This window comes from Aspergillus affinis (genome assembly GCF_023601865.1).
Source record: "Aspergillus affinis strain CMG 70 chromosome Unknown NODE_11_length_483380_cov_85_280398, whole genome shotgun sequence".
Taxonomy (NCBI): domain Eukaryota; kingdom Fungi; phylum Ascomycota; class Eurotiomycetes; order Eurotiales; family Aspergillaceae; genus Aspergillus; species Aspergillus affinis.
The window spans coordinates 234,441-259,781 of NW_026515792.1; the positions used below are offsets into that span (position 1 = coordinate 234,441).

The 25,341-nt window shown below is 51.5% G+C and overlaps 9 protein-coding genes across 9 annotated transcripts; 4 read left to right on the forward strand and 5 right to left on the reverse strand.

The window, feature by feature from the left end:
* Positions 1 to 181: 181 nt before the first annotated feature.
* On the forward strand, positions 182 to 3,099 carry KD926_001006 (3-oxoacyl-reductase; the record flags this gene model as incomplete). Its single annotated transcript, XM_053096556.1, has 6 exons — positions 182 to 523; positions 603 to 1,363; positions 1,779 to 1,948; positions 2,037 to 2,224; positions 2,355 to 2,506; positions 2,709 to 3,099. 6 exons carry the CDS (start codon positions 182 to 184, stop codon positions 3,097 to 3,099), a joined length of 2,004 nt encoding a protein of 667 aa, XP_052959386.1.
* A 1,494-nt stretch (positions 3,100 to 4,593) lies between these two features.
* On the reverse strand, positions 4,594 to 5,944 carry KD926_001007 (serine/threonine-protein kinase; the record flags this gene model as incomplete). Its single annotated transcript, XM_053096557.1, has 2 exons — positions 4,594 to 5,240; positions 5,317 to 5,944. 2 exons carry the CDS (start codon positions 5,942 to 5,944, stop codon positions 4,594 to 4,596), a joined length of 1,275 nt encoding a protein of 424 aa, XP_052959387.1.
* A 5,406-nt stretch (positions 5,945 to 11,350) lies between these two features.
* Positions 11,351 to 13,833, reverse strand: KD926_001008 (putative serine/threonine protein kinase (Prp4); the record flags this gene model as incomplete). The annotated part of the gene is made up of 2 exons (XM_053096558.1): positions 11,351 to 12,810; positions 12,870 to 13,833. 2 exons carry the CDS (start codon positions 13,831 to 13,833, stop codon positions 11,351 to 11,353), a joined length of 2,424 nt encoding a protein of 807 aa, XP_052959388.1.
* Positions 13,834 to 14,492: 659 nt separating this feature from the next.
* Positions 14,493 to 14,848, forward strand: KD926_001009 (translation machinery-associated protein 7; the record flags this gene model as incomplete). The annotated part of the gene is made up of 3 exons (XM_053096559.1): positions 14,493 to 14,514; positions 14,579 to 14,668; positions 14,751 to 14,848. 3 exons carry the CDS (start codon positions 14,493 to 14,495, stop codon positions 14,846 to 14,848), a joined length of 210 nt encoding a protein of 69 aa, XP_052959389.1.
* Positions 14,849 to 15,488: 640 nt separating this feature from the next.
* KD926_001010 (uncharacterized protein) lies at positions 15,489 to 17,296 on the reverse strand (the record flags this gene model as incomplete). The annotated part of the gene is made up of 2 exons (XM_053096560.1): positions 15,489 to 17,076; positions 17,130 to 17,296. 2 exons carry the CDS (start codon positions 17,294 to 17,296, stop codon positions 15,489 to 15,491), a joined length of 1,755 nt encoding a protein of 584 aa, XP_052959390.1.
* Positions 17,297 to 18,370: 1,074 nt separating this feature from the next.
* On the forward strand, positions 18,371 to 19,259 carry KD926_001011 (cytochrome b5-like heme/steroid binding domain-containing protein; the record flags this gene model as incomplete). Its single annotated transcript, XM_053096561.1, has 4 exons — positions 18,371 to 18,383; positions 18,446 to 18,479; positions 18,561 to 18,798; positions 19,029 to 19,259. 4 exons carry the CDS (start codon positions 18,371 to 18,373, stop codon positions 19,257 to 19,259), a joined length of 516 nt encoding a protein of 171 aa, XP_052959391.1.
* A 533-nt stretch (positions 19,260 to 19,792) lies between these two features.
* ish1 (double-strand break repair enhancer MSC1) lies at positions 19,793 to 21,446 on the reverse strand (the record flags this gene model as incomplete). Its single annotated transcript, XM_053096563.1, has 4 exons — positions 19,793 to 20,276; positions 20,325 to 21,116; positions 21,172 to 21,319; positions 21,374 to 21,446. The coding sequence occupies 4 exons, from the start codon at positions 21,444 to 21,446 to the stop codon at positions 19,793 to 19,795; spliced, it is 1,497 nt and encodes a 498-aa protein (XP_052959392.1).
* A 1,125-nt stretch (positions 21,447 to 22,571) lies between these two features.
* KD926_001013 (PQ-loop repeat-containing protein) lies at positions 22,572 to 23,583 on the forward strand (the record flags this gene model as incomplete). The annotated part of the gene is made up of 3 exons (XM_053096564.1): positions 22,572 to 22,639; positions 22,714 to 22,971; positions 23,046 to 23,583. 3 exons carry the CDS (start codon positions 22,572 to 22,574, stop codon positions 23,581 to 23,583), a joined length of 864 nt encoding a protein of 287 aa, XP_052959393.1.
* A 618-nt stretch (positions 23,584 to 24,201) lies between these two features.
* KD926_001014 (nuclear transport factor 2 family protein) lies at positions 24,202 to 25,255 on the reverse strand (the record flags this gene model as incomplete). The annotated part of the gene is made up of 6 exons (XM_053096565.1): positions 24,202 to 24,315; positions 24,439 to 24,540; positions 24,655 to 24,726; positions 24,805 to 24,869; positions 25,049 to 25,066; positions 25,249 to 25,255. 6 exons carry the CDS (start codon positions 25,253 to 25,255, stop codon positions 24,202 to 24,204), a joined length of 378 nt encoding a protein of 125 aa, XP_052959394.1.
* Positions 25,256 to 25,341: the final 86 nt, after the last annotated feature.

The window sequence follows — 25,341 nt, forward strand, 5'->3', positions numbered from 1 at the left end:
CTCTACAGGGCAGGAAAGGTTCTTTTTGACCGCAAGACCATCTACAGACCCTTGATCTAGTCTAGCCCCGTACCTTTTCTGACTCCTTCCCTCTCTTCCTCTCTTCCCATCTCCCTCTCTTTCCCTCTCACCATCCTTCCGCTCTCCTCTCCGCAATAAAACCACGCTGTCTTCCAACGCGATGCTTTCCGACACCGATCAGAATCCGAGCAGTACAGGAGACACACCCAAGCTGCGAGCCGCGTGCGAAAACTGCCGACAATCCAAGGTGAAATGTAACTTGGGAGCGAAGGACACGTGTATCCGGTGCCTCCGCCACGGACTGTCGTGTCGATATCGAGTTGCCAATCGGTCGGGCAAGCCGAAAGGCAGTAAGAACCGGGCTACATTGAGGAAACTGGGCCAGCTCCCCGAGGGCAAGGCCGTATTACGGGGACCTGATAGCGGACCGACAGACAAGGGACTCCAGGTGATTGAGCAGCGGTATGGGGGGTATGGAATGGACCGAAGTATGGACCACAAGGTAGGTGCTACTACCCCCTCTGCTCTTTGCGCGCCTTCTACAGTTAACCCCCAATAACCTAACATTACTGTAACCATAGACGTGGGAACCAGAAAGCCGCGAGAGTCTATCAGAGAGTCCTAGGAGCCAGGATGCGCACACCACCCTGCACTCATGTCTGCCATTCAACGAGTCCGCCAACATGGAGTATGCGTCATCGTATGGCGATTCCCTGCCGCCGTCGGGCAGCGACCCCATCGCCGCGCATGCGTCTATGTCGCCGACGTTCCTACAAAAGGAATTCATCACCAAGGGCCTCACGAGCTTCCCCCTCGCCGTGCACATCCCCAGCGCCTTCCAGCCGACGTGCGAATGCGGCGAGGCTCTTGGGTTCCACACGAACCGTCTCCGGCACATGGTCGCCGATCCGCTGCAATTGCGCTTCGACCAGAGCCTGCAAGCCATCCAGGCAGCACTGGCGGTGTGCCGCGAGTTCCTCCAGTGCACCAGCTGCCACAAGGACAACACCAGCCTGCTTCTGTCGGTGTCCGCGCTGGACTACACCCTGCAGCTCTTCGACTACTGGATATCCTATGATTTCACGACCGGCGGCGTCGACCGACTCCCACCACCACCGCCACCACCACTGGGCACGGTGCCCGTGACGGGCCCTCTCCCCGTCGGGTACGGCGAGTACGAGCTAGGGGTTGAAGAGACACGTCGCGTGCGACGATTCCTGCTGCACGGGCGACTGCAACAGACGCAGGAGGTGCTGCGTCTGCTCAAGGAGGTCATTGAAATGAGCATGTCCGGGAACAGCGAGGGATTGGAAGATAGCTGGCTGCAGCAGATCATCCGGGGGTATGAGACGACAGTGGAGGCTTTTTTGCAGGGAATGATACCATGTATTTGCCGTTGTCATTGCCATTAACTTACTTATTTACTTAACGTACTTCACTTAACGTATATATCATTTTCTCTTTAATTTACTTTCTTTTGTTTATTCATTCAAGTACCAGATGATACTTCGGAGTACGGTTGAAGCTAAACAAAGCGGGTCCCGTCGTTTCTCGGTCCAGCTTCCCGGGCCTCGGCAATTCCGCCCCCTCCTCACTTCCTCACTTCCTTATACTGTAGACATAGACATTATAACCATCCCCTTCTCAACCTCAACCTCAACCCCTTCCATACAGAAAACGCAACCCCGTAAAAAACAGACCAGACCATCAATCACAAACCTACCCATCAGCTAAACTTGTAAGTCAAAATAAGAAAGGAAAATGACATCCCGTCTCTCCCAACTCACCTCCCACCTCACCTACCCCCGGGGCCTCCTCGCCAACCAAGTGGCCATCATCACCGGCGGCGGACAAGGCATTGGCGCTGAGACGGCGACATTGTTCGCGAACGAAGGCGCCAAGGTGATTATTGCTGATGTGGATCAGGGTATGTCCCCTCTTCCTTCCCTTACTCTCCCTACCATAGAGAGAGAGAGAGAGAGAGAGAGAGAAAGAGATGCTAAGAACTAGAACAGAAAAAGCAACCCAAACCGCCACCGCCATCAACTCTGCTGGCGCGGACCGCGCGCTCGCCGTTGTTGGTGATATCCTAGACGACAGCTACATTGAGACGCTGGTCCAGAAGGCCGCGGAGTTCGGGGGTGGGAAGATCCATGTTATTGTGAATAATGCGGGGTTTACGTGGGATGGGGTGATTCATAAGGTATTTATTTCCCTTTCTACATTCCTTTCCTTTCTTTGCTTTCTGGGTTGGGGCTAGTTGTGTGTGTGTGTATACACACGTATACATACGTGGTTAGAGATGAATCAACTAACAGAATATCTGGGGATAGATCACCGATAAGCAATGGGACACGATGCTTGCGATTCACAACACGGCGCCGTTTAAGCTGGTGCGGGCCGCGGCGAAGTACTTCCGCGTGAAGGATGGGGAGCCGCGCTGCATTATCAATATTAGTAGTACGAGTGGGTTGCATGGGAATGCGTATGTTCTTCCTTTTTCTTTTTCCCTGCCCTACCCTACCTACTCTGTTGTTTTACGAGATGGATATCAACTTCTCTGTCTATGTCTATGGATACGATATGGATATGGATAATCATCCTATTCATTCTATGTGATATACTTCCTACACTACATCCTTACCATCCTACACTCCACCATACTAACTCGACCCCATGATATACAGAGGCCAAGCAAACTACGCCCTCGCCAAAGCCGGCCTCGTGGGCCTCACCAAAACGATCACAAAAGAATGGGGTCCGGCATTCGGCGTCCGCGCCAACACCATTGCCTTCGGCCACATCACGACGCGACTAACCGCCGCAAAGGAAGACGGGGCGTTCATCACCACGCCGGACGGCACGAAGGTGGCACTGGGGATTCCGGGCAAGCAGCTCGAGAGTCGGAAGGGTCAGGCGGCAGCAGCAGCAGCAAAAGCACCGCAGTATCCGGATATTCCGCTGGGGAGACCTGGTAGTCCTGCTGAGGCGGCGAGGTCGGTGTTGGCGGTGGCGAGTCCGTTATTTGCGTATGTTACGGGGGAGACGATTCGGGTGACGGGGGGGAGGAATACTTAGTTTGGCTTTTTTTGTTATAGCTGTATTTCTTGGACTTTTGTACATTGGTGTTGTGTTCTGTTCTGTATGGACTGGGCTGGGCTGGGCTGTGGGGTTAGTTGTGAAGCAGACAGCAGTAAGTGAGACAGCAAGAGAGAGAGAGAGAGCAATCAAGTAGGTCTAAGATTGAATGGAATTGATATGAATCAATATCAATGGTCTGTTCCATTTATAGAATCAAACCGAACCGAACAGTTTCCCTGTTCAAGTCCTCTCCTGTCCTCATGCATGCGACTAAGCGCCCTGTCAACGGGACAGCAGTCTAGACGTAGGTAGACAGCAAGGAGGCCAAAAAAAGGCCAAAAGTAAGCTATGTCAAACACCAACGGTCGCAGCTAACCGCCGCCCTGTTTACCTGATACTCGCACGGTTTCCGTGGCAGTTTGGACAATCGTCACATCTCTATTTATATCATCGTATCACAAATCACAAATCATGAGGCGGTTAGCTTTTGTTCGTGTTTTAGATTTTGTGCGGTTTCCCTGCAAGTCTTGCAACGTTTCCTGAATGGACCAGACCCCAAGACAGAGTGACGATTCCTTCTCCGGGCCGAAAAATTGGACGATGGAGCTGAACTGAAACGTACAGTGTCCAGAACTTCTGACAAGGAGCATGTAAAAAAAAAATAACTCCGGCGTCACGTATCTTATCAACAAATTATAGAAAGATGAGAAGAGAGAAGAGAAATGATCAAAGATAATAAGAATAGGAAGTAAAAAGACGAAAAGAAAAAGAATCAGGTATAGGAAGAACAAAAATGAAAAAACACCTCGGTGTAAGGCGTGATATCAGAACGAATGTCCATGCCAACAACTCCATGCAGGAAATCAAATCAAATCAAATAAACAATGCTTTCTTGGGGGTATTTCTTTTCTTCTTTCAATCCCTTCAATCCGACGCCAGTAAACACCCTGCAAAATCAAATCACCCATTTCATCAAGAAAATCGCAACAGAGATATCCGTAATCCGTAATAAAAGAAATCCCACAGAATTCCGCCCAATGGTAACATATTAGATACTAAAACATATTCCACGGTTTCTGTTGGCAGCACACTGGCTGGCAAAGAGGTATAAGAGATATAAACAAAGAAACCAAGTCCAAGAAGGGCAATCCATCCATCGAAAAAGGCGAGGGGAATTATCCTCGAATCCGGAAAAAAAACGGTCCAGACAATAAAAAAAAAGAAATTAGACGTATGTGCAGAAGGTAACCCGGTCTCCAAGGCGTTTCGCTCTGTGGAAATAATACAGTCGCTTCGGGAAATGCAAGGTGGAGTCCAGAAAGAATCGAAAATATCCCGAGAGGATCCAAAGGGATCCGAGGGACAAATTGAAATCAATGGCGTGTAGTCGTAAACCTGCGTTAAATGTGTTGGGGTATGTATAAAAGGGGATGTGTGTTTTTTGTTTCTTTTTGCTTTTGAATGTTCAGGGTGCGGAGGCTTTCCAGCCTCTTAACACACGGGGATGGGAATGGTGAAGGATGGCACGACGAGAGGCTCAGAAAGGTCACTGCATGCGACGGAGTCCGCCTGCGGGAAATCATCTTTGCAGTCAACCTCGGGATCCAGTCCAACCGAAGACATCGACGACACGCTGTCCAAGTCCGTGTACCCTTCGGTGAACGAAGAAGCATCCGAGACGGCGGATTCCAGCGAATCCGAGTAGTGCGACGAGGAAGCTGACGAGGAAGAGGAAGAAGTGTTGTAGACATTCACCGGGACTTGTTCCGGGACCTGAGCGTGGTTCACGTAGTCTCCCGGAAGAGATCCGTCGACGGAGGTCCACGGGGTCACGGGGTTCATCGTGAACTGAGGGCAGTCCAAGATCAAGTTGCGAAGCTCGGGAATGGTGATCCTCTTCCTAGGGTCGCATTCGAAGATGCGGCTCAGTATACAGATCATCTCATCGGACAGGGGAAGAATGGACTTGAGGAACATGGGATCCTTGAGATAAGCCCGGAAGGTGGAGTCCTCGATGGAGGCACGCTTCCAGGGGTTACGACCGCACATGAGGTTGACGAGGATAACACCCAGACTCCAGACGTCGTTGGGTGCGCTTTCGTACCAGGACATGGGTCGTGGATTTGGTTGTTGACATTCTTTGAAGAGGTCCGAGGATTAGCATGATCGGACTCAAAAAAAAAAAAAGTGTACAAGAGAAGATAGGGAGCATACCTGGTGACATGTAGAACGTAGATCCGCAGCCAAAATCCGAGGTAAAAGGGTCCGCAGTAGCAAGGCCAAAGTCAGCAAGTTTGACCGTCAATCCCTGGTCCGTTACCAAGATGTTCTCCGGCTTGAGGTCCCGGTGATAGATTCCGACGGAATGACAGAAGTGGACGGCATCCAGGATTTGGAGAAATACGCGCTTGACCAAGGGGTCGTTGCCGATGAAGTTGCCCTTCTCGGTGATGCTGGAGAACAGATCACCCTCGGGACAAAACTCAATGACCACGTAGGTGCAGTCGAGGGAATCCATGATGCGGACTAGGGAAACCACGTTGGGGTGTTGGCTGGCCAAGTGATGCAATTTGATCTCCCGTTGCTGGTACTTGAGCTGTCGGTGGTCCAGTCCGGTCTTGTTGAGGGCCTTGACAGCATACAGGACATTGGTATGAATGTCGACGGCCGTGTAGACGACGCCATAGGCGCCGACTCCCAAGACACTAGTCAACTCCAGCCGGTTGGCCAGGAGCAATCCCAAACGGTCTTCCGGGGCATAACAGCGGGCGATAGGGGGAGAAGGGGGAGGAGTCGGTAGCATATGAGGATATATGCCTACCGGGGGAGAGGGAGGAAGCATGATGAGATGTAGAAGCGGTGGTAAAACTCAAGGGATGGTTTGTTTTGGTTTTTTTTTTTTTTTTTCTTAGATCTTATTCCCTTTCTTTCTAGGGAGGATAAGATGGAACTGATGTTCAAAGACACAAGGTAATCCAGAGGGAACGTCCACGCCGGGACAGGTGGTCGATTAGAGATCGAGGGACCTCTGGAAGAATTCCTGGGAGTAAAAATAATAGGGTCCAAATCCGGGATGGAATCAATAGGAGGGTCAAGTCATCCAAATTAACCAGCAGGCGGTCATATATAGCACCAAAGGAGAGAAGTAGTCGCCTGGAAGTCAAGGAGCCATTGAAGGAATGGAGTTGTTGTGAGCGGACAGAAATCAAGTAATCAAATCCTCAGGACTGGTCCAAGTTCGTTGGCGATGATGATTCAGACGGTTGCACAGACAGGCGAGCAACAAGCAACAAGGACACCACAATCGGGAATCCAAGGAGGTTAAAATCCGACCGGTCGGGATGGGTTGCAAGTTTGTCGGTGGAGATGGGAGATCCTTTTTGTATGTCGGTTGTTATGCAGATATGTGTAGAGATGTGTCCAAAGCGGATAGATCGATCGGACAGAAATGGGGGCAGAGGGGGGAGGAAATATCCAGAGTATTATTGGGGGGGGGAAGCGGGAGGTGTAAAATGATATATGTCCAGAAGTCCCAAAAAGAAAACGAACTATAACAACAGAAGAAGAAATAGTAAATAGATCGAAAAGGGAAAAGGAAGGAAATTAAAATAGGAGGGAAAATAAAACACCAGTAAAAAACAGGAAGATCGAATGTGATGGATGGCAAGGAAATCAATAAGGAAATAATAGAAAGAAAAAAAGAACACGAGCACGAACGAACTAGGAGAAGGGAAGGAGGAGAGGAGAGAAGAGCGAGAGGATATTATGGGAAGGGAATAATAAGTAGGTTCACCAGATGGCGAAGATAGACGGATCAGGGAGAGGATGGGATGGGATGGCAAAGGGGGACCAGAACTAATTTCCCTCCCCCCCAAAAACCAAAAAAAAAAAAAAGCAGAAGGGAAATAAAAATAAATGATTTAATAATAATAATAGCCACTGCTACTCACTAAGAAGAATAGTCCCGGGGGCAGTCTAAACCACTCGTGGTCAGAAGATTTGGTGGTGGCCAACCCTCGCCTTTCGTGATTTAGTCTAGACAGAAACCGACTAAAGGGCCAAGGGAATTACCTCAGAAGAGGGTCATCAGCGAATCCATTCGAATCAGATTTCAGACATCAGGAATCCCGAAAAAGAAAAAGTCGCAATCATCCTGTCGCAGGCGCTTCCTGCTCTCTCAGACTCTTCCCCCTCAAAGGCTCAAACCCATGTAACTTGCCCACCCCCCCGTTACATGTTAAGCATGCACCGCCGTCCCCCGGGAATCTGATTGGAAGGCAGGTGGAGACGGCAGGAGGGGCGACCCCACCGGACTAAAGATGTATGATGCTTAGACTGGTTTAGGGCCCAGCTACAAATAGGAAAAGAGGGGAACTGACCAACTCCACCGACCAGGTCGGGACCCTCTCAGTCTCCAGTCTCACTCTCAACAAATCTCAGAGAGACTGAGGTCCGTCAGTCAGGGAACTGGCGAGGGTGGAAAGTCTGGTACCGATGGAGCAACGGGCAAACCGCCTCTTGCACCCGGATGAGTCAACTGGGCACGGGTGCGTGGAGAGAACTCTACGGGAGATGATAATAAAAAAAAGAAAAGAAAAAAGGAAGGACAAAAAAAGAAAACAACAAACGCAGTGATGACGGTCACAAGGGAGACCACGATGACTAACGCAGAGCAATGACCAGATGGCAACGGCACTGGCCGCCGTGGTTGTACCGGAGGCGATGGAAATAATAGGAATGAGAGGGAGGTCTAGGACTCGAACTTTCTTTTTCCTTTCATTGATCGACTCTGGCCCCATTCCTGGCGACTGTCAACCCTATGGATCGATCCCATGATGAATGGGCAACGGTCAGTGGCAGTAAACCTCCGAGTTTATCCATCGTCAATAGGAGGAAGTAGGAGTTGGGATCAAATTGGATGATAATAATAAAGAGTTTAGCCTGGTGGAGGAGGGATGATGCCGACGGGCAAAGAAGGCAAAGCGAAGTGGTGCGCACCGACAAACCCCCCATCCGCGCATGATTTGCTGCCTGGAGATGGCGACAACTCTTTACGTCGGTGCCGTTCATTGCCGTTCGTTGCCTGTTCACTCCGAGTGGGGAAGGGGGAGGGCGCGAGCAGGGAGGCGGTGTGGGAGTCTGTGTGACAGGTCGGTCGGGTGCAGATGGGCGGGCAAAGGAATTGACTGGCCAGGAGGGCAGAACCAGCCCCACTCACACTGCATCATGGTTGCCCCCTTATGTCATTGGCTCACTGCGACGAGGTCCATGGAAGATAAATCCGCCTAGACGGCCTCGGATTGGGCGGTTCAGCGTTGATTGAACAAGCCTGATCCCGGTCTGGTCAACCTTCCAGCCTCCTTGCTCCGTTGGTCTAGGAGAATTTCGACTTTTTTTTTTTTTGACGGGAAATGAGGCTGGATCGATAGTGACCCACTTTCTCCGGCCCTCTCTGACTCCTTTTTGATCGGACAATCAATCGCTGATCATCATCAATCATCCTGTCTAGTCGGTTTGGCATCTTCCCAGTGCAACCTGGCCCGTCCACCTCATCTTTAGCCAGAAGAGAGAACAAGATGCAAGTGGTACCGGACTAGGTAGCCAGTACACAGTACAGACCCCGGAGGAAATCTGTCCATCAGACAAACTTCTGTAGTCGGTAGTTTGTTGTACCGGGCTAGGATGCCAGCTCACTGCCCTGACTACTCCGTACACCATACTGACTGGAGGACTTCACGTGCTCCACCACCAGAGGTGTTACCATCTGGGTCCTTGACTTTGGTGTTTGTTTACGGTGTAGGTTGCCATGCGGTGCGTTTAACTACGACCAGACCAGCGTGGAGGGTTTATCTTATTTTTACTTCGCGTCGAAGCAAAAGAATCCAGACCAGAACCGTCCGGAAACGGCAACAGAAAAACAAGACTGAGAATGAAGGTTAGACTTAGACTTAACAGTCGAGGCGAGAGACTGTCAGAGTCTCAGAGACCCAGACTGAGAGTCTGAGACCAGACAAGGCTCACGGAGGAGGAATGTCTCGGTCTAGAAGGGACTCCTGCTCTCCACATCTGCCAGAGTTTCAAGTTTCAACGCGGCACCTCCAGATCCCCCATCCCCCGACCGGGTCCAGATAGACCTTACCCAGAAAGTCTATCGAGCAGGACTTCTTTCCGGCGCATCCCACGAATCACTCCGGGCTCATTGGCTCGACGGAAGATTCGAGTGTTCACCGGGTAAGGCAGGAGGCCTTATAGTTACCGGATGTCCCGCTTGGAGGACCGTCCTGGTAGAGAGCCAGAGGGAAGGGGAAAGCTGATTCAATCCACGACGGACGGCCATCTCACGGTCGGAGCATTTCGTGCCGGGAGGGATGTGTAGCGTGGACATGCAATATTGACAATTTGACATACAGTATCCTGAGTAGGGAGGAACTAACGAGTGATGATAATAATATACTTAGCCCTACTCTGTACACACTACGTACAAATGCAGACGGCAAAGTGAGGCAAACCGGGCTGCTTCGAGAACGGTCGGATGACAAGCCACGGCGGCCAGGGATTGGCTGCACTGCGACCAGTCCGGGCAGAGCTGCCACGTTGCATGGACCAGGCGAGGCAAGGCTTTCCCGTGTTCGAATCCACTTTCGGGTTGGATCTGAAGTCTGAAGGCTCGGGCAACGGTGGGGAGTCGGGGTGTGGTAGCCTCGCCGCCTGATTGGGACGAGGTCGAAGTCTATTAGATCATCGCTGGTCAAGTGATCTTTCATTAGTTTGCATTATTATCAGACTAACCACGGGGTATATATCTTAATGCTAATGGACAGTCGTCGTTAAACTTAGAACCCACGCTCTTCGTAGTATAACGATCACCTTCTCACTACGGATTATCGAGTGGACGGTGTAGTTCTCTTTAGACTCACTACGGAGTACAGAGTACACAGTACTACAATAGATGTACGCTGATGTACATATGCACACAGTGTGTTCATGTCATAGTAGGCATGTATGCACACAAAGGTACTGTACACAGTCTGTCAGTTCCCCTTGACCTGATTTCATCCCATCTCATATCATATGTATGAAGTATCCATCGTCAACCTCAGAATGACTTCATTCTGCTGGTCCCCTCTCCTTCCCCTCCCCTTCCTTTTTTCTCACGCCATACGGTGTAAACTTCGTTCGGTCTTTGTTCAGGTCCCCGAATCTGGTACCATCTTCCGCTCCCGGAAGAATAAAGAGGCAAAAGGGGGGGAGAAGGATCCCATTCCATCAATAGACGTGTAACATGAATCCTGGATCCCCCCATTGAATGATTGAATGATTGAAACTTATTCTACAGAGTATGGATATGCATTTATTGATTTTGATATTGATTATGTTATGTACATAACAACTCCCTACCTAGCTCTAGCTCTGGCCCTAGCTCAGTCAGGCTCTCTGGCTCGGGTTCGGGTTCAGACATTCAGACAATGACGATGACGCAACCGACCGGGGAGGAAAAGGAGAGGACCCATGGATTAAAGACTCCCAACTACACCGTACAGATCATAGATCATCCACCTTAGCTTTCTCATCCCTTTGATCGTCGAATCGAATGAAAAAGAAAAAAAAAATATCAGATAGAACCGTAGAACACAGGCAGCGCTATTGGAACCTAGTTACTACTCCGTATGTATCTTTCCGGAAAGAAGGAATAAGGAATTCAAAGGGAATCCGTCCATCTATCCGGTCGATCATTGACTGACGCTACCTGCTAGAGTAGTGTACCTTAAACCGAGAGAGAATATTCAATGTCACCACTACAAAGCAAAGCTGGAAGGTTCGATCTTCTTTCCCTTTCTTTGTTCGCCACCCCACGCCGCCTCCGTTTTCGGTCGCCCTTTGCCCTGGTTGCCCGAGTCAGTCCTTTCATTGTCTAAGCTGTCTGCGGACGGATTCTGATCCACCATCCCTGGGATGTCATCCTTGTTGCCTTAGTGATGTGCTACACATACGTACTAGACTACGTGATCGCCCGTCAGATCGGTGGCAAGGAAGCCTAATCGCGCGCCCTTGAGCTCATATGGTCTGACGGGGCAAATGGAAGAAGAGTCAGACCTCATTTTTGAGGACGGTGAACACAAGATGAATCCGTTCCAGCAGTTTCCCTGAAGTTGCTCGTTATACTATGACATAATAATTATATAGATAATGAAATTCATTGAGTTTTGCCCCCTTCTCCCGGGGAGGAGGAAAGCTCACTCGCTCCACTTTAGGTCTTGGGCCGCGCAATGAACGGATGCTTCAACGCCTCCGCTGGCGTGCATCGCTTCTCCGGATTCAGACTTAGACATCGATCCAAGAGATCCACAAACAGCGTCAGTTCTTTCGCCTCGCTGTCTGTCATCCCTCGGGTGCCTTTGCCCAGGAGCCTCGTTTTCAGGTCGCGCGTGGGTTTCTTGAAGTCGAGAATTCGCGTGGTCAGTCGCCCCGTGATCTTGTCCTCTTCCGTGCTGTGGAAATTGAGCATGTCATCGAAATACATATGGGCCAGTGATCCCCTACGCAGCAGTTTAGGTGGGTATTTGCCACGGCATTCCATAATGGACCGCAGCATTTGATTGTTGTTCCGTCCCGTGAACAGGATCTTCCCCGTGTAGAGTTCGAACAAGGTGCAGCCAATGGACCACACGTCGATGGCGTGATCGTAGGGGATTCCCAGGATGATTTCAGGCGCCCGGTAGAACCGACTGACCAGGTAGGGGGTGATCTCGTTGTCGGTCGCGGGCGAGGCAGACCCCAGATCGCAGACCTTGAGGATGTTGCGCTGCTCGTTGACCAGCAGGTTGTCGGGTTTCAGATCCGCATGGAGGATATTGCACTTGCGGAGGAGGCTGAGCCCCATGAAGATCTGCTGCGCGTATGCCCGAATCGCTCGCAGGTTCAGCCCGACGTCTCGTCCGAATTTCTTTAATACTTCACGCAGGTTCATGCTCAGGTTCTCGAAGACCATGCACAAGTGGCCCTTGTGGTCGAACTGCCGCACGTACTTGATGACATGTTTCTTGTCCTCCGGGTCCGCCTCGTGAAGCTGTTCCAAGATGTCGATTTCCTTCAGGCCCGCTTTCCGCATGGTGTCGTTTTGACGAATGATCTTGACCGCAACCAGTTGACCGGTCTCCTTGTCCGTTGCGCGCACGACCGAGGAGAACATTCCTTTCCCGAGATTCTGCAGGACGTGGTATCGGCTGTCGATCAGCTCACCAAGTCGCACGTTATAATACCCCTCGGGGTCATCCCAATTGTCCATCATGCTGATGTCTAGCTCCTGCGCCTGAGGGACGGCGGACGTAGCCGAGGCATGCGTGGGTTGTGTCGTTTCATGTGTATCTTCCGCAAACATGTCGTCGCCGTCGTCTTCTGCGAACATATCGTAGGGATCCTTGGCCTTGGGTTGCGCTGGCTCGATCGGAGCCGCGTCCGGAAGTAAGAGATCCTGCTTGGTGGTCTGCGTCTCGTCGTAAGTGGTCGCGGAAACATCTTCGCTTGTGTGTTTTTGCCTTTCAGCTTTCATGTCAAATGTGGGATCGTAGTCTGCGGCAGAGGGCTCATCGGGCTCGGCGCCATCTATAGGGGCTCCGGTATTAGCCAAGTCGGCGTCGGTACCGACCTTGAAATCGGGGAACTCTCCGGCGCTTTCGTTGGGCGTGAGGGCGGCGGGGCTTTGCGTTTCTGGATTGGGAGATATGTTAGCATGCTACTGACGACGCTTTCAATAGGGTCACACTAACCTGATACAGCTGTGTTGGGGGTAGTTTGATCAGCGCTCGGGGTCGGCGCGGACGATTCCCTATCGCTGTCGATATGAAGTGCCTGTAGACGTAAAGGAGTCGCCTGTCCTCTATATTTAGCCCTGATAGCTTCACGTCGTTTACGGCGAGCTTCTATTTGGGCCGCCTCGTCCACCTCTTCTACAGGTTCCGCGGGTTCTGCGGGTTGTGAATCATCCTTCTCATGCACGGTTCCATTTGCACTGCGAGCAAAGCGAATCAGTTGATTGAGCCGGCGCAATGGACGGCGAGGAGGAACATACCCATCTTCAACACGAGCGGCGAGGGAAGAAGGCGGCTGGACCTGATCCTTTCGAGTTTCAGCATATGGTTTCAACTGTTCAGTAAATGACTTTCCCCTGTTATCCCGAGAGGCAACACTCTCCGCTCCCTGGGACTTCCACTCGTCACCCGAGTATTGCTTGGGTTTCCGAATTTCGCGATAGGGGGAACGGCTGCGGGGGCGCTTCTCGCGACGTCGGTCATAGTCATCATTGTACCGGAGGCCCGTCACGTAATCGTCCTCGCGGTCGTAGTCGTAGTAGGATCTCGGACGCCGGTGCGATTGGCCTCGATCATGATATCTGTCATCGGATCGATACGCGGGGCGGCGCGAGGAGTCGGGGCGAAACCGCCGATCGTCATAGTCATCATCATTGCGGCGACGCTTGTTTCCTCTGTACTCGCGGTAGGGAGAGCGAGATCGGGAGCGCGACCTCGTTCTGGATCTCCGGCGGCGAGGCGATCTGCTGCTCACGGATGGCGAGGAAGGTCTGGGCGCCGACGATGTACTAGCTCTGGTGGGACGGTCAACGCTGGTGCCATTAAGAGGAAGTTGCGACGTAGTTGCCTTCGTCTCTGAACCTGATTCGATGATCTCACCCTCAGAAGGGGTCGACGGAGACCTCGACCTGCGTGTTGCCATGATTGAGTTTTAATTTCTTCTGCACTCAAACCAAAAAGGAAGCCGACTGGGAGGTATACAATTGGGCCTTTTGGGAGTAGCTTTAGACAGAAGACAGAGAATGGACCGTTAGCGAAAGAGCTTCCGATGACCAAATCAATTAGGGGAAGTGTATTAGAAAGTCCAACCGGCGAGATATGCCACAGCCCTTGCCAATTATTTGACCGAGCGCCTTCAACCGAACATAGAGTGGTTTCTTTGCACGGCAGAAAGGGAAAGATGCCTGTTGGAGCTGAAGACCAATCGAAGCGAAAGAGAGAACAGATAATCGCGATGAAACAATAAGTGGAGAAAGTGAGACGAGACGAGATAGATAGAGATGGCGATGGCGATGGCACGGCGGTGATGAGCGACTGGAAGTTCAACGTCAACCTGCGAAGTCCCGTGTCTGGGAGGAGATTTCACGCCTAACCCCATTGGGCGCTAGTGTCACCCCGCAGCTGATAAGCCTGTTTGGGAATTGGTCCTTTTTTTTTTTTTTTTTTTGCCCTCGTCTTCTTTTCTTTTTCCCCTTGGGTTGATCGATCTTCACTGCCGTCTTCCTCCGCCTCCTGAACGAAGGTTCTTCTCTCACTCTCTTCTCTCCCTACAATCTACCATATCCCTCTCATACCGACACAATGGGTGGCGCTAGCAGAGAAGGTGAGAACCGTTTCACCCTCTCATACATCAACACATACTGATTCTATTACCCCTCTTTTTTCAGGTGGCAAGGTTAAGCCTTTGAAGTCCGCCAAGAAGGCCTCCAAGGATCTTGACGACGAAGATCTTGCGTACAAGGAGAAGCAGCGTGCTGGTATGTGGAGCTTGAGTTTCTATTTTCTTTTTTGAAATCCAGGCTTCTTGCACGGATGTTAACCATTCTTGCGCACCATTAGAGGCCAAGGCCAAGAAGGATCTTCTCGACAAGACCCAGGGCAAGAAGGGTCCCCTGAACACCGGTTCGCAGGGTATCAAGAAGTCGGGAAAGAAATAAACCAGCGTGGAGATTCAATGCGATGACCTTCTTTCTCTCTTCTTTTTTTTTATTACCTTCCTATGACATAACGTGAGCGACGAACAACACAAAGATATCACAATAATGGGAGATTTTATATTCTAAGCATTTGATGATTGTTATTTTCGTCTTATCCTCGAGTTATATCTTACAACGCAAAAATTTGCCCCTAAACCATGTAGCAAACTACTATTACATGTCCTAATATGCAGATGAAGTCGTTCCCCGTTACGATAAACAATGAGGGGCCCAAGTATCAGCATCCGTTCCACAAACATGAGTCTCCAAACAAGCAAGAAAGAGATTGTCAAACGCCGTCTGAATGCTGCCAAATAAACAAGGAACTCGATGCCGCCAGGACAAATGAGAAGCATATGCAAACCTATCAAAATCCTGAATGAGGGTATACGCAACGTTGAAAGAAATGAGATGGTCCGGCCAATAAAGATCCGGCACAAAAGGAAATTCGAAGGGAGAGGGAGGTGGCACCAGCACGGCGACAAGAAATAACACAGAAACGATTAAGTCAGGGAAAGAAACGACAGAAAGTGACGCCAAAAGCGCTGAGGAGATAAACATGCTGTAAATCAAATGAATGCAATGTGGTTCGACCTTCTTTTTAACTGGTTATTCGCTTAACCCACAGCCCACTGCCACCGCCATAGTTGTTTCGTTCATCTCGTTTCTTCCAGGCCCTGTAGAGTTTAAGGCCGAGCTCGTGCTCTTCCCGTTGGATCTCAGCCAGTTCGTTGTTCAGACTGGAAACGGTTTTCTTGACTTCTTCTCTGGCAGCCATGTCGTATGCGATGGAACTTGGTTGAATGACCTGGGTCAGTTCGTGGATCATCGTGTTGATATTGATTCGGCGCCGGGCAAGACTATCCTTTCTAGCTTCAAGGGAATCGATGCGACTCTGGGCCTGTTCTTCTGGCGAGAGCTCGGTGGGTGCGATGGACACTGCGTCTTCGTTGGAAGCCTGCGACGGGGTGGGTTTGCGGGATGGTTTCTTGGAGGGGGCCATCGCGCTGGGAACCGGTCGTTTGCGGGACATGATCGAAGAGAAGTTTTCTGTAGACTGCGACGCTGTATCAACGCTGGTGCGGCGACTGGTTGTCGTACTGGATGCTTCGGTGGGCTCATAAGTAGTCACGCTGAAACGGCTGCTAGGCTGAAGTGTGTCGTCATCGGTGACGAGTGTCAGCTCGGCCAGTGAGGCACTAAGATCGGACGCTGGAAGATCCACACGTGGCGGAGCATGGCTGGAGGCGCTGGAGTAAACAAGGTTCTCTCGGCTGCTAGGCACCCGTGTTCGAGAACTATGGGCGCTGGCACTCGTACTGGGCGCGCGCTTATCTGTCGTCTCACCTCCCGTGATTGTCGTCACGACCGAAGGAACAATTCCGTACGAAGAATAATCGAGCGATGGTTTTGCATCCTCTCTCAAGCGATCGTTGCTTGGCGAGATGCGCACGCGGGAGGACGACCGGGCTCGCGGCTGTTCCTGAATGGGCGCGACTATCGGTGATCGTCCACTAGGGCCTTTCCAAGGTTCACGCAGAGCGGGCGGTAGCGTGTTCTCCCCTTTTGAAAGTCGACCACGGACTTTTTTCGGCAGAAGCTGTTCCTTGCCCTTGCCGAAGAGGCTCGGGGATGGAGATCCGGACGGCTGGGGATTGGCGGAGATGTGTGTTTGGAAAGAAACACCACCCGGCGCCACCTGCCCGGCTCTACCGAAGTCGCTCACTGTCGGCTCCCCGGCGAAGCTATCCCATCGAGTGGCATTGGACGTCGACGAGCTTCGGGAACCTGGCGGTAGCTGAGAATTTTCAGTATGCGACGACCCTCCTCGTTTGCTCAGCACCGGCAGATGGCTGCTGAACTTGTAATCCATGGGCCCACCGCCAGCAGACCCCTGCTTGGGTTCTTCGTCGATGGGTGAAACCTGGGAGCTGCTGCGACTGCGGGGACCCGGAGTGGTCGAGGTCGGCGTGTCAGGAGGCGAGATGATCGGACTGGTCGGACTGATGGTCAAGGGCAGACTATATTGACTCTCGCTGAACGGGACGTCTTGCTGCGGCGGATGCTGCGTCAAACTGATGGAACGCTGCCGCACGGGATCCACGAGGGTGTCGCGCGAATACACGGAAGATGCGACTCGATGGCCAGGGTCTGGCCGGCGCGAAGGGAAGGACGAGCCCGCAGTTTTGCTGTAAAAGGTTAGGGAGCATTCCTCATGCCATTCTTGATTGCGAGCACATACGGTGGTACGGCGGGGAGGGTTTTGGATGAATAGTATCTGTCGGCGCCCGGTATCGCAGACAGGGAGGACATTGACTGATAGACATCATCGTTCAAGGTTTTATTGACCAGCGTAGGTTTCCCAATCACGGGTTTCTTAGACCGGTGGAAAGACATTTTCCCCCACATCTTGAATCTACGGCGAGTCCTTGATCAGGCGCTCCTTTGAGACTGGACGAACAATAGTAGTGAGCAGGGTGGATTCCATGGGTCGGCTAGAAAGGAGACGGGGCGATAATCGACAAACACACCTGGTTGGGATCGTCCTGAAAGAGTTAAAGGGAAAAGGAAAAAGGTAAAAAAGAAAGGCAAATGATGGAGGGGTAGATTAAAAAGGGGAATTATTGAGGGAATGGATGAATCAAGATTAGAGATGTACGGATGATCCACATAGAAAGACCGTTGACATGCCTGCACGTCATTCACCAGCGAGAATCAATTGGTCGGGGAGGACCGACAAAGAATGTTTCTTCGGGCTGGCTGACGGGAAAGAATGTGAAGAAGGGAAGCCAAAGAGTGAAGGACAGAAACAAAGAACGCGAAGACGGTCAAGAGGGCGAGGGAAAGAAAACCGGGAAGAGAGAGAGAAGGCGAGAGAAGAAGCAGCGCGAGAAAGGACAGGCAGGGAACGTGCCAATGCGCCAACCCACCGCGGGCCCCTCTTTTCGCAGGAATTAGAAATTAATATAAGGAGTGTCAGTTGGACATCAAGCTCTCTCGCCGGGACTCGGGGGAACTAAAAGTAAAGACTAGCACATGTTCTCCTGCTCGGTTCGACGGTTACTCGACCATTGCTAGCAATAATAATTTAAGATGAAGGACCCTGTTTCAAGCTAACTTTGGCCCTCCCCCGAAACTAGTGACATGTTATTCAAATCAGATCCATCGGGATAGTCCGGACTAGACTCGAATTGATTTGCGAAGTGGTCGACTAGTACCTCAACGGTGTCTGCAGTGACTCTAAAAATATCTTAGGCAAAGAAAACAAACAAATCAAAATGGAAAAGCCTGCCGCCTGGATGCCTGACCGGTCAGGCACTCGTTGGGAATGATACCCCGTGGCACGTGCGGTAATAATACTGTACTCCGTACCTTATCACCTGGCTGTCATTTCTGATTATCAACTTCCGTCGTCATCGCCGTTGCGGTTTATGCCATTATTCAATCCCCCAACCTTCTCTTCTCTCGCGATAAACCCTCACCATGAGCTCCCCAGGTCAGTCCTCCTTCTTCTCCAGCCATCTCTCTCACCTCATCCAACCTCTAATATTCATCCAGGAACCGCCGCCGAAGCCGCTCCGCCCGCCGAGGTGTCAGTATCTCTATCCTACCCAGCGAGCTAGCCTCAGCTCCCCCCTCTCCCAGAAACTGACAGCCACTCCCCAAACCACAGGATGACAATCGCCACCCCCATCAACCTGATCTTGCTGTCCCTCTTCATTGTCCTCGTCTATATGCAGCTCCGTCCTAAGAGCCCCGTCTCCTTGCCCAAGGGCCCCCCTCCCGTCGTCTTCCGCACCTTTACCCCAACCACCCTCCTCCCGTTCAATGGCGTCGATGATCAACCTGTTTATCTGGCTGTTCGCGGCCGTGTATTCGACGTGACCCCCGGCAGGAACTTCTACGGCCCGGTAAGTCCCCAGTCAGCACCCAGCACCCAGCAGACAAGGTTGGGCTGGGCCAGGCTTGTCTGGTCTAGCCAGTGCCTCACTCGACCCTTGCGTAGCCAAGAATGAATAGACCTCAGCCCAACCTCTTCCCCCTCACTACTCACTCTCTACCCCATTCCATCCCAATCGGACAGAAAAACAAAAGAAAGAAAAACAAGCTAACGATGGCCCATCCGGGTGGTTGATTATAGGGCGGACCGTATGAGAATTTCGCCGGCCGCGACGCATCCCGAGGCCTGGCTCACCAGAGCTTTGACGAGGAGATGCTCACGAAGGATCTGAATGGTCCCCTGGACGACCTGAAGGATCTGGACGCCGAACAGCTGGAAAACCTGCAGTCCTGGGAGGAGCGATTCCTTGAGAAGTATCTGGTGGTGGGTAAGTTGGTTGCGGAGGGAGATGCTGAAGCCCCGAAGTCGTGAGTTCCGCTCCCATGAATGCTTGTCTAGGATACCACGCGCTGGATACATTGGATGATTGTGTGCGTCACTGGCGGTTGGATTTTGGTTGTTGGAGATTAAACCACAGACTGTGAGAATGGATGTTGAATGAACCTGCACCTGCGGTGATGCATTATGGTTTTTTTAAAAGCGATGTTTGGTGATAATCTCGGCAATTGTATGTCAATATTAAAGTCTATTTTCGGGCTGCCTAGTCATGGACATCCGGTTGTGAAGATTTCATATTGAGAATGCTACTGTTACACAACGAAATGAAATGAAAATTGCGTTGATATTAATTATACAAAATTAACGAGAAAAGAGTAGTCAGTCATCAGATTATGATGCTTTTGTATCGATTTGAATCCATCCAAACACAATATTACGCCGCCTCAAAACAATTCACAATAAAGCAATCGCAATTATCGAATCGTAAGAGTCATGATAAATCATACCTGTCAAACTTCACTAAGAGATAGAGGTATCGAGCGGGTACTGAGCGGGTACTGAGCGCTTTAAAGCTCGGACCGCTCGGACTTAACTTCCTCGGTGGCTTCGGATAGCTTGTCCTTGGCCTTCTCTGCGGCCTCCTGGCCCTGAGCCCGGCCGCTGGATGCACCAATCTTGATCTGGTCCAGAACCCAGTTGGTGGCATCCTGCAGCTTGGCGTAGATGGTGCCCTGAGGGGTGGAGGTTCCGTACTTGAAGTACTGCGCGTGACGACGGGCCGCAGCACGCAACTCATTGATGTTGGAGCCCTGGTAGACGGGAATGCCGTACGAGTCAAGATAGGCCTTCAGGTCCGATTGAGTCCAGGTGTCGAAAGAGGAGTCCTTGGCAGAATCGGTGGCCTGCGCCATGTAGGACGTGGCAGATGCGAAGTTCGCGCCTCCAGACTTTGAGGCTTTGGCATATGTGTCCTGGGCGTGCTTCACTAGTTCATCACGAGTGATGTCCGCACGTTGAGCCGCCTTGTCATTCAATGAAGACAGATATTTCCTGAGTTCTGTTAGTAAAGGTTCATGTGATCGTTCAAATTGGTCTTACTTCAGATTCTCGGTAGTCCAGGTGTCAAACGTCCAGGCATTGTAACCGGTAGCAGCCTTGTGCTTGTGTAGTCTGACCTTCGCAAGTAGTTCGTCCCGCTTGTTGCTTTGGGGTACAGGAATACCCCGAGCATCCAAGAAGCCCTTCAGACGCGAGTCGGACCACGTCTCTACTGCAGTATCGAATGCCTCCTGCTTCTTGAGATCGGCATCGTCAGTTGCTTTAGCATATTCATTGCCGGCCTTGGTGGTTGCGGCTCCGTAGAGATCCGAAGCCGACGAAGAAACGGAGGCAGAAGCGGCAGATGCCTGGCTGACAAGCAGGGCGCGATGCTTTCTGGCAAGAGCAATGAGTTCATTGCGTCGGGAGCCTTGGGGTACCTTGACGTCGTGCTCATCGAGGAATTTCTTCAACTCGGAGTCAGACCAGGCTTGGAACAAAGCTTCACTCAATGTAGCTTGGGCTGCTTCGGCGGAGGCGGCAGCAGAGGCAGCAATGCTGCGTGCACGCAAGCTGGCAAGTCTAGAATTGCGACGGACCGATGCGACAAGCTTATCACGGGTGCTGGGCTGGGGCACCGGCCAGCCGCGCTCGTCAAGCCATTCTTTGAGATCAGATTGAGTCCAATGTTCATACAGCCAATTGCCTGGGTAATGGGCCGCCTCGCCAAGTTTGTTCGCAACGGTCTCGTAGTTCTCACGAGCAGTCTGTAGGAGGACATCGCGCTGGCGGGGCTGGGGGCAAGGAATGCCATGTCGGTCAAGGAAAGCCTTGATTTGAGAGTCCGACCAGCTGTTTTGAAGGTTAGCGCCATACAACCGCCAGATAGGATCGTGGATGTACTAACGTATCGAAAATCCACTCTTTGGTGTTGTGCCACTGATCGGAAGTCTCATCGACCACATGTCCAAGAGGTTTCTGCACCTTGGTTTCCCAGTTGGTCTTGACCAAAGATTCGAGGTCCCTGCGGTCGGCAGGAGACGGATAGGGAATGTCTTGGAAGCCAATTGATTAGCGCTGTCATTGGCAGTACGTTGGGCAAGGCCTACCATGATCGGCGAGCCATCTCTCCAGTTCGGTTTCGTGCCATTTGTTGTATGCTACAGTTTGGGCGGTAAGCATTTCGTGTATCTATCCAAATACACAAGACTCAAAACGTACCGGCTTTGCTAAACCAACTGGAAGCCCCAACAGCCTCGAAGGATGTTAGGGCAAAGACCAGACAGGTGGCCAAGTGAAATTTCATCCCGACTGTTATTTGCGACTAAAATTCTGACAAGGTAGGTTGTGTCTTCAAATGAAACTGAGAGACTCGTGTCAATGGTGCTCGGTCGTAGATAGTATAGCTCCACCACAGGATGCGCCAAGGGAAAGATAGCTAGCTAACTCGAGCTCTTTTCAACTTACATATATGTAATGGAATTCATTAACAGTCGAAATAAGGTGAACAACGACGTTTCCAGCAGAGGGTGGCTCGATATTTATTATTCCAGGATTCGCAGCCGGAAAGGGTCCAGTACCGGCCAGAAATGATCGCCGAGTGACGTAGTTCTGGGGTGTTGTGGCATCGCGAACAACGGTCACTGGCGTCATCAATTGGACGGACCTTGGTTGGAATGGATGCCATTCGGTCAGTCCTCCACCACGCGTTTCCATGTCATCATTTCCCAGAACACGAGCCAAATCTGGCTTGGCAGCTGCGTGGATTGTCTGCAGCCGGGCGGACAGCGTTCCAGACACGAAGAAGCAGGACCCAGAAGAGAGCGTCGAAGTGCCAAAAAGAAGGGGAACCGGGCGATCCTGATAAGCCGGTGGCCGCTAGCCGCTTCGGGACTAGTGCAGTGTCTGCCCCATTGGGAAATGCGGAGACCTCAGGTTCTCCAACTCAAGTACACCGTACTCAGTCGTCTGTACTCTGTAGTTGTTTTGGACGCTCTGTTCCTTGCGGATATTCTCTCTCGCTATCGAGGCCTAAGTAGGTAGTTCGATCGGGTCCGAGCTGGCTCCCCTTGTTTTGTTGTTCTCCCCCGGATTCACTAGAGGGGCCTGCTTGGGCTTGTCAGTCGGACAAGTCACCTCCTCCCTGATTTGTCCCAAACACGTGCGGTACAAAGCACCTTAACTGGTCGTCTTGTCCGAGGAACTCGCCATCCCTCATCTGCATCCCGACTATCACCCTTTCATCGATAGAATCGCTTCTTCGAACTACCGTCGTGACCGAATTGTCTCCTGACAGCACCCCCTATAATGGATTCAGGGAATCCTCAATGCAAGGACTTGGAGTCTCCTGAGTATAAGAACTTCATCCTATCGCTGTACGGAGCGCCTCCTTGCCGGCTCGCTGGCTAGCTCCTTATTAAAATCACATCCCGTGCTAAACGTGAAGCAGACTGATCGTGCTGGGGATTCTCCTCTCCTATCTCCCCCAACACTACCGCATCATCTCTCTCAAAACCTCCTACGGCATCTCCCCGTACTTCGTCCTGCTAGGAACCACCTCCAGCTCATCCTCGTTGGCCAACGTCTTGTCCCAACACAAGAGCTTACAAGATGCCTCCTGCTGTAGCAGTATAAGCGGATTTGCTTGCTTTGCAGGACTTCTTGGTGTACTGCAGATCGCAACGCAATGTTTCTGCTTCTTTACCATGTACGTTCGACCTTACTCCTCCCCCGCCCCTAGCAGTGGACCTGAAACTGATATGGCTATTTTCACGATTTTAGACTCTCCCTCTTCGTCGCCTACTTCCCCCGCACCAGTTCCTCCGAAGCTAAAGACAGCCCCTCCTACCGAACCGCCCTAGTCGTCAGCGCCATCTGCATCGTCCACGCCATCGCCGTGCTGATCGTCACCGTTGTTATCGGCGTCAAAAGACCCTCCTCGCTCCAAGACTGGTCCAACTTCTGCGGCATCCTAGCCGCCATCCTTTCCTCCGTGCAATACTTCCCACAGATCTACACCACCCTGAAACTGCGCTGCGTCGGCAGTCTCAGCATCCCTATGATGTGCATCCAGACGCCCGGGAGCCTCGTTTGGGCGGGTAGTCTTGCTGCTCGCTACGGTCTGAAGGGCTGGAGCACCTGGGGCGTGCTGGTCGTCACGGCCTGTCTGCAAGGCACGCTCTTGGCTCTGGGTGTCTTCTTCGAGTATCTAGGACCCGACCGGGGTCATCCGCACGAGCACGATAAAGACGCGGAGAATGAGGGCTCGATCGGAGAGGAGTCGCAGGATCCGTCGGAGCAGACCCCGCTCCTGCAGTAGAGTTTATATATTACGGTCGTGTGGCGTATGCGATAGTGTGTCGTGTTTTGTTGTCTGTCTGTCGTCTGGACGATCTGTTCGCTTGTAGGGCGCGTGGAGTTTCCCCTTCTCTTTTCTTACCGTCCCTTTTTTCTTCTTCTATAATTTGTGTTATCAGACATCGGCGATATGTGCGCATCTTGAGGGTAAAAAGTATTCTCTGGTGTTTTGGTTAAGGATCTGATATGGATTGGATGGTCTATGTATCCTAGGATGCTGCTGGTACAGCCCACTTATCTGTCGACGGAAAACAGGCTGTAGTATAAATAGAGCTGGTTGACTCCCCTCTGGGTGTAGCAAAGAATCCGACCGATTACATAAATCCCAACTCACAAACGGGAGCAAGAAGGTAGAAAAAACAACCAAAATACCACGACCCCTTGGTTCTCATTATGTTTGTTAAAAGGTCTAACTGGCATCGGACATGACATATCTTTAATAATGACATGGACACGCTCTCCGTCTTATCCCACCTAGTAAACCACCATGGTTGGGTTTACCACTCTGGTAACAACTCTCAGAGCCCAATCCAATCTATGCGCTCATCCTGTCCCCTTAAACTTCTTTGGTTCTCGATGTTTACGCGGAGTAGACGAGACGGAAGACGTCGTTCAGGACAAAGTAGCTGCCCTGGCCGTCGGGGAGGAGCTGGAACGTCTGGGAGTAGTTCATGGGCTTCTGCTCCTCGTCGACCTATACAATTGAAGGGTGTACAATTAGCTGTGGTGTTCTGTGATTGCGCATGAAGAAAAGACAATAAACCAAGATGCAGTATATTCAAGGAAGATGCGAAAAGAAAGGGCGGAGAGAACATACCAAGAGAGCACCGGTAACCATGACCAGGATGCCGCCCTGCTCGTTCGAAGGCTGAGCGTCGAAGGTGGCGATCTGGTGCTGGACCTTCTGGAAGGGAAGAGACTGTCAAGGAAAGAGATATGCGCGTCAGCATTGAATCATATCCTCGCGTAATATCCGCCTCATCCTGTCGGACAGGTGGACACTCATTCATCGCGGAGACCGAGGGGCACTAACAGTCAACTTCTCAAGAATGTTGGCGACACCCTGAGTGGAGGAGGTCTCGAATGTGAGCATAGACTGGTCGCGCTATTGAAATCCAAAACACGTTGGTCAGTAACTGTCTAGGTTGTATTGATTGATGAGGCGGGACTGGATGAATCATACGTAGAGGCCGGCGAGGGTCTGGCGGTCCGAGTCGAACGTCTGGTAGTAGAACTGCACGAACTGCTCTGTAACAGAGGCGAATGCGTTAGGATCATATTATTTGATAATTCGTCGGTGGGTTCGTAGTTGATGAAGAATGCTTGGTATTCGCCCGGCTATGAGGAATCATAGTTGCGATCCGATCCGATCGCATAGTGATTTCGATGGGATGCGGAAGACCAAGGAGGTGCTAAGGATGACTTACGAGCGATAGTGGTGAAGTCTGTAGAGATACAATGTTAGCTTTCTCTTCTTTTCCCAAGGAATCTCGTCGGCATTTCGGCTGGTGCGCCGCGTTTCGTTGATGCTGGAGGGGCTGAAACCCCCGGATGAGGGGCAAGGAAAAGGGAGAAGCGGGAGGGACGCGGGAGAAAGGCAGAGAATGGAGGCGCAAAGACTACTTACCGGCCATTTTGACGGAATAAGGGAGTCACGAAAGCGTGGGAGTAAGAAAGATGTAGAGAGAGATGAACGGGAAGCGGGGAGGAGACGCAAAGG